General features: G+C 46.4%; 1 protein-coding gene across 1 annotated transcript in view; it reads left to right on the top strand.

Annotated features, from left to right (window-relative positions):
- The first annotated feature begins 801 nt into the window (after positions 1-801).
- The window catches only part of DNAJC21 (DnaJ heat shock protein family (Hsp40) member C21), a 29306-nt gene continuing 24107 nt past the window's right edge, over positions 802-6000 (top strand). Inside the window, exon 1 of the mRNA XM_066373633.1 lies at positions 802-1131. Coding sequence (XP_066229730.1) covers positions 1035-1131 — 97 coding nt within the window. The 5' untranslated portion in view covers positions 802-1034. The remainder of the gene's footprint in view (positions 1132-6000) is intronic.

Here is a 6000-nt window from a genome sequence, read left to right as displayed (position 1 = left end):
TAATAGTTGATGTATGTAAACATTCCATATTGCAGTGAAACATTGGTGTATTGATGCAATTTAGTGACAATTAGGATACAATTGATACCTTAAATTATTTGGAGCAACTGTACAGATCTTCCATCCCATAATACAGTATATCTGTTAAGTCAGATCAAGGAAATCCTATTTAAAAACTATGCCTTAACTGTATACTTAATCTAAACCAATCTTGGAAATGTAGGCTTAGAGGCCAGAAAGTTAGGATTAAAAAGTGATGGATAGATGGGTCAGCACAATTTTATCCATATTGCTGGTGAAACATGTAGTGTTACTTTAAAAAGTGTTGATGCTTCCCTAAAATTGTTTCAGTTTCAGTGATTCCCTGTTATTCCTCATGCATATTGATCAAAATAGAAAATGTTAGAGATCTTATTAAGTGGCAGTTGAAGGGAACTGAAGAGTTAAAAAAATTTATTGGTCCAACCAAATCCTGCCATTGGTTAGTTGCAGAGGCTTGAGTCAACCAACCACTGGTCTACTGTACTTCCTTCGGACGTGAGTTGCCTCGTCTGTAAAAATGAGGCTCAATTAAGAAATTAGCCACAAGATGTGATCCAATATCTTCTTCTATCTCAGCCCTCGGGACGGCTGCCCAGGTGGTGGCACTCACACTGCCCTCTGTGCCCCTCACAATGACACCCGCCGTGGCCCCGCCTCCCGCCCGCCTCGCCACGCCTCCTCACCGCGGCCCCGCCTCCCGCCCGCTAGTCCTTTTCCGGCACAGATCCCGCCCTCCTCCCATGCGGAGCCGCGCCCGCCGGCACCGCCCCCTCCGCGTATCCGCGTGCCGCAGCCCGCGCCGCCGGTGTCCACCGCGCGCTTCCGCCGACCCGCGCCGCCGCCGCCGTCGCCGCGCTCGCTGGTTAGCCCAGTGCGGGCGCCGGGCTCCCGCGGAAGGACAGGACCGTCAGCGTCGCCGCCACCACTCCGGCCCGGGCCCGGGTCTCGGCCCCGCCCCGGGCCCCGGTCCCGGCGCCCCGACCGGCCGGGCGATGAAGTGTCACTACGAGGCGCTGGGGGTGCGGCGCGACGCCAGCGAGGAGGAGCTCAGGAAGGCCTATCGGAAGCTGGCTCTGAAATGGCACCCGGGTAACTACTCCTGGTCGCCGCGGTCCCTCGCTGTCCCCGGCCTCGCGACCTCTTTCACCCCTCGTCCCGGAGTAACTCTGAGAACCTGCCTGTGCCTCGACCTACCCGTCCGGCTCCGGTCCCCGGCAGGTGGCCCCTGCGCGGGGCTCCCAGCGAACGACTTCTCCCCCACAGCCCGCGGGGGACGCCGCCCTCCGCCCCCAAGCTTCACTCAGGCTCCCGGCACCCCACCCCTCCCCAGCCCCCACCCCACCTGTCCACGCGGTTCCCACATTGCCACTTGCTGGGGCAAGGCAACATTCTTGCGACTTCACTTGCTCTTGCCACTCCTTCGCCTACACCAGGGAGGGGGGAGGAGTCGGGAGTTCTTACCCCAGTCCTGCCTCTGGCTCGTCTGGTGCGGAGTCCCCTGCTGCTCACGTTCCCCGGGCTTTTCCTGGCTGAGCATCACTTGAACGCGGAATCTCTGCTGCTTAAGTGTAATTTACGGTTCTCGTCTCATGGAAATGAAGAAAGAGGATCTAGTATCACTGTTCACTAGTGGAGTTTGCATGTTTACTTCTAAGTATGCTTCATTTTAATGTTTTATTTGGTTTTGGTCCAGACCTGTGTGACTTTTGTGCGGTGGTATGATCTTCCGGACTGGGGAACTAAGACAGGAATTAAATTTCAGTTTTTTTGAGGTTTAGAAGAGACTTTCCCACGAGCACTGATCAATAGCACGTTTCTAGAGTCTCCAGTATATGCAAGTCACTATACTGTAGATTCTGAAATGCTCAGACCGAGACCTCAGACTTGCTGCTGGGAAACCATGCCTTACGCACATGAAAATTTAAATACAAGTGCAAACAAATTAGCACAATGGATATAATCAAGTTAGGAATTAGAAGAAAGTTAGGAATTTGTGACTTTCTGGGTGGGAAGGTGTGAGGAAGAGCATTAATGCTTTTGACCAAGTGTACATATAATTTTGATGATAGTATTACCATATTTTCACTCTGTAAGATGCACTTTCCCTCCCCAAAAAAAGTGGAGGGGGAAATAACAGTATTTCATTGAATATTTTAGCACACCATTTGGTTCAGAATATTTTTTTTCTTATTTTTCTCCATAAAACCCTAGGCGTGTCTTCTGGTCAGGTGCGTCTTATGCAGTGAAAAAATATGGTAATCTTTTTTGAGTAGTAGTTTTCAGATTAGATTATAAAGGGCCTTGACTCTTAGGCTAAGGACTGTGAAATTGGTTTTTCCAATAATGGAGAGTTGAAGCTAGTTTTATTAAGATGTCTTTGGAAGGAACTATTAAAGCAACTAAGAGGATTGAAGAGAGGTTGGAACAGAAGTCAGGCAGAGCCACCCTGGGAAAGTAAGGGCCCAAGTGAGGCTCCGGGTCAGTCGGAAGGGTAAGACCTACTGAAGAGATGATGTTAGGGAAAAATTTCCAGATCTGGTGATTAACTGGAAATCAGTGCAAAGAAGAAATTTGCAAGTATTACTAAAATATTAGTTAACTACTTTGAAACCAAACCTGTTAGTAACCAAACGTGAATATCTTCTCTGAATGTCATAATTCATAGCGTCCTGAATATCTTTTGGTTTGAAGATGCTTACACATTTAAGAGGTAAATACTCTCCCAGAAGATGCATCACTTTGATGTGCTTTGCTGGTGTATTTATATTAACTCATTAGTCTGTCATTCAGCAAATGTTTAATTTCATTCCATGTGCAAGGGTATGGTGCTGAGGTTAACATATGGACTTTGCTTCCAAGAATAATATGTACCTCAAGCAGAAAGGCTACCCGTGCTTTATTGTAAAAAAGGAAGATAAAATACCCTTATTTATTTTGAGGACATGAGAATAATTTCCTGTAGAATCAATCAACAGTCATTCAAGTCTCACACAGGCGAATGAGGACTCAGGGCTCCCAAAGCCACTGACACATTCTCCGGTTCCACAACCAGGAGAATTCTTCTCCGGTTTCTCCTAGAATCAAAAGCCCCACCAGTCTCAGCGGAGCTCAAAAGCCTCTCGGCTCTGGTTCCCCATCTGCACACCTTCTCCTCTCTGCACAAACTGGCTTCTTCAGCACTCTGCATTCTCTCTAATCTCCCTGCAAAACCTGGCTTCTTTCTCTTCCAGCATACATTAGCAAAACAATGGCCTTTCCAAACAGGAAAGTAATTTGCAATTTCAGACCCACATATACCTGATGTTGCCCAGCCCCCAATGCAAACTATAAGTAAGCAAACATAAACATCATATTTTATAAACTTATTTGACCAACAGCAAGTTTTCAGTAATTCATCTGATGACTATTCCCCAAGCACTGTACTCTGTGAACGAGACAGGAGTGGTCCCTGTCCTGCTGGCACATGCAGCCTTCAAGGTAACACTGAGGAGACAGGCAGTTTCTAGCTGGTGAGATAAGGACAGTATGAGGGCAAATAATAGATGCTTATGAGCACATGGACCTGACTTAGACTGGGTTTATGTGTGAGTGGGATAGATGTACAGCCCCTAAAGTGAGAATACAGAGAAGACAGGTAGGGGAGTCAAGAGAAAACAGAATCCAGGCAGGGGAGAGATGTGAGCAGGGCCAGGTAGGTAGGAGTCAGGTCTTGAAGGCTGTGGTGAACTGGATTGGTAGACTGGGTTTTAACCTAAGGGCATCAGGAAACCATTGAAAAATTGGAAGCAGGGGAGGTGATAGGTTTGTGTTTTTCAACTATCTCTGGCTGTAGTGAAGAGAGTGAATTGGAGCAGGCAGTTGGAAGTAGTGAGATCAGGAGGTCCGGCTATGCTGAAGTCACTCAGGATGATGAATAGGACCTAGAGATGGAGACTGAGCCAAGTGCCAAAAGCCTCAGTGGGTAAGAGGCAGTGGTTGGGATGAGTAGACAGTGAGGACGGGAAGAAGGTGGGATTGCCAAATGATCTTGGAAGAATTCTAGTTTGTCTTCAGGGGCGAGTAAAGGATCGGTGGCCAGGAGGACGCCAGCTCCAGCACCAGAGCTGCCTTGTGAAGGCTGTGGCTGATGGTGTCTGAGAGGGAAGCATTGTTCACAGGAAACCTACTGGCCTCAGTCAAGACAGGGCTTAAAAGGCTAGATCCATGGAATTTTCCAGAAGGCATTGTAAACAGGTTTGGGAGGGAGTGGAAGAGAGCATAGTGGATGAAGAGAAAAGCACAAAGAATAATGTGAATGCCTTTTAAACCTGGATGACTGGATTTGCAATACCTACGGCTTTTGCATTTAAATTAGGTGGGCTTTCCATGGCTTAAGTTAGTACTTTTTAACTTCTTGCCCTCATGCTTTTAGATCTCAGTTCAACCTGGTCAACCAGGTCAGGTATATTTAAGTGAAATAAAAAGCTTGTATGGCAGATTGAAGAAATTATTTAAGAAAGAAGTTTCAGTAAGAGATTAGATTTTATTTTTAGGTGGTGCATTAATAGGTTTTATGTGTTTAAAAGCTTTAACTTTCTTCAAACTTCTTTGGGGGAGGAAAGAAAGGAGTGGGAGAAACACAACAAAGAACCACCCACCTATCACCCCCAAACAGTCCCCTTTTTTGTTCTGCTAGCTTTTTCTGCCATTCTGCTTTCATTTGAATTGTGCTCTCTTTCTTTTCTTTTCTTTTTTTAATCTGACAAAATAGTGATTGGATGAAGACAGAAATCATGACTATTTTAGCTGGACTGTCACCTTCAAGGCATATCAGTATTGTGTTTAGCTGCATGTGACAGGAAGCTGGCTGGACTGGTCAAACCAAGGTCTTTTCATTTATCTCACATAACAAGAAATCCAGAGTTGGCCCATCTTAGTAGTTCTAGCTACTTGATGAAACGTTCAAGGACCTGCCCCAGCATTCTGACCATAAGGCTTGAGTCTTTACACCAAGAGTAAGAATTTTAGCTTCAAAGATGGACATTTATTGCTCTCTGTTATGGAGGTGCAGAGATAGGCAGGGGAGCCCCAGTATAGCAGGTCTCCTCCACAAGGCCCTTCCACTCTCTGCTCAGCAACTCTGAGATGGGCCCTCTCATCGTCCAAGGTGGCAGCTGGGGCTCCCAGGCAGCAGAATGGAAGAGGAGGGCATGAAGCAGGGATAGATTGTGTGCTACTTGCCTTTTAAGGAAGAGTCTTATAAAGCTGTCATAGAATACTTTAATAGCATAGTCACATGATCATGCCTAAGCTTCAAAGAATACTGGGAAATGGAGTCTATTTTGGTACGAGGTACCTACCCTGGATCAGAGTTCGGTTATTCCTGGAAAAAGAGATGAACTAGCAGTCTCTGCTTCAAGCCTCATAATTCACCTGCAGGCATGATAATATCCTGGCATTGGGCTGGACACAGGGAATGGGTTAAGGACCTAAGTGAGTGCCACAAAGCCTGACCTTTTCATCTGGAATACAAAGCCTTTCCTGGGAAGCTTCGCTTTGTGGACATGTGCTCATATCTGATTGGCTAGCACTGGCTCACCTGATAACCCAACTTCAAGAAAATCGAGGGAGGTGAATTTTTAACTGAGTACATTGCCACTGTGAATAAAGTCAGTTTTGTGAGAAAGAAGAGGCTAGATACTGGATAGGCAACTAGTAGTGTCTGTCACAGAGTGTAATGGAAATCTAAAATAATTATAATAGGGCACTGAGTGACCTCCTGTACTTCCTGAAGCCCCATTGCCACAGTGCCACAACAAGATAGAATTTGGTAGTATTAGTTGAAAATAACAGAAAACCACAGTGGCTTAAATTAAGGAGGTTCCCCCCCCCCCCCACAACAAGAAGGCTTGGAGGTAGGTACCTGCTCACATTGTTTCAATGGTTCAGTAACACCACTGTGAATCTCTTGGTTTTTCC

The sequence above is a fragment of the Saccopteryx leptura genome, chromosome 1 (assembly GCF_036850995.1).
Source record: "Saccopteryx leptura isolate mSacLep1 chromosome 1, mSacLep1_pri_phased_curated, whole genome shotgun sequence".
Classification (NCBI taxonomy): Eukaryota; Metazoa; Chordata; class Mammalia; order Chiroptera; family Emballonuridae; genus Saccopteryx; species Saccopteryx leptura.
The sequence above is the reverse complement of the archived record's forward strand: the minus strand, read 5'-3'. Positions and strand labels throughout refer to the sequence as shown.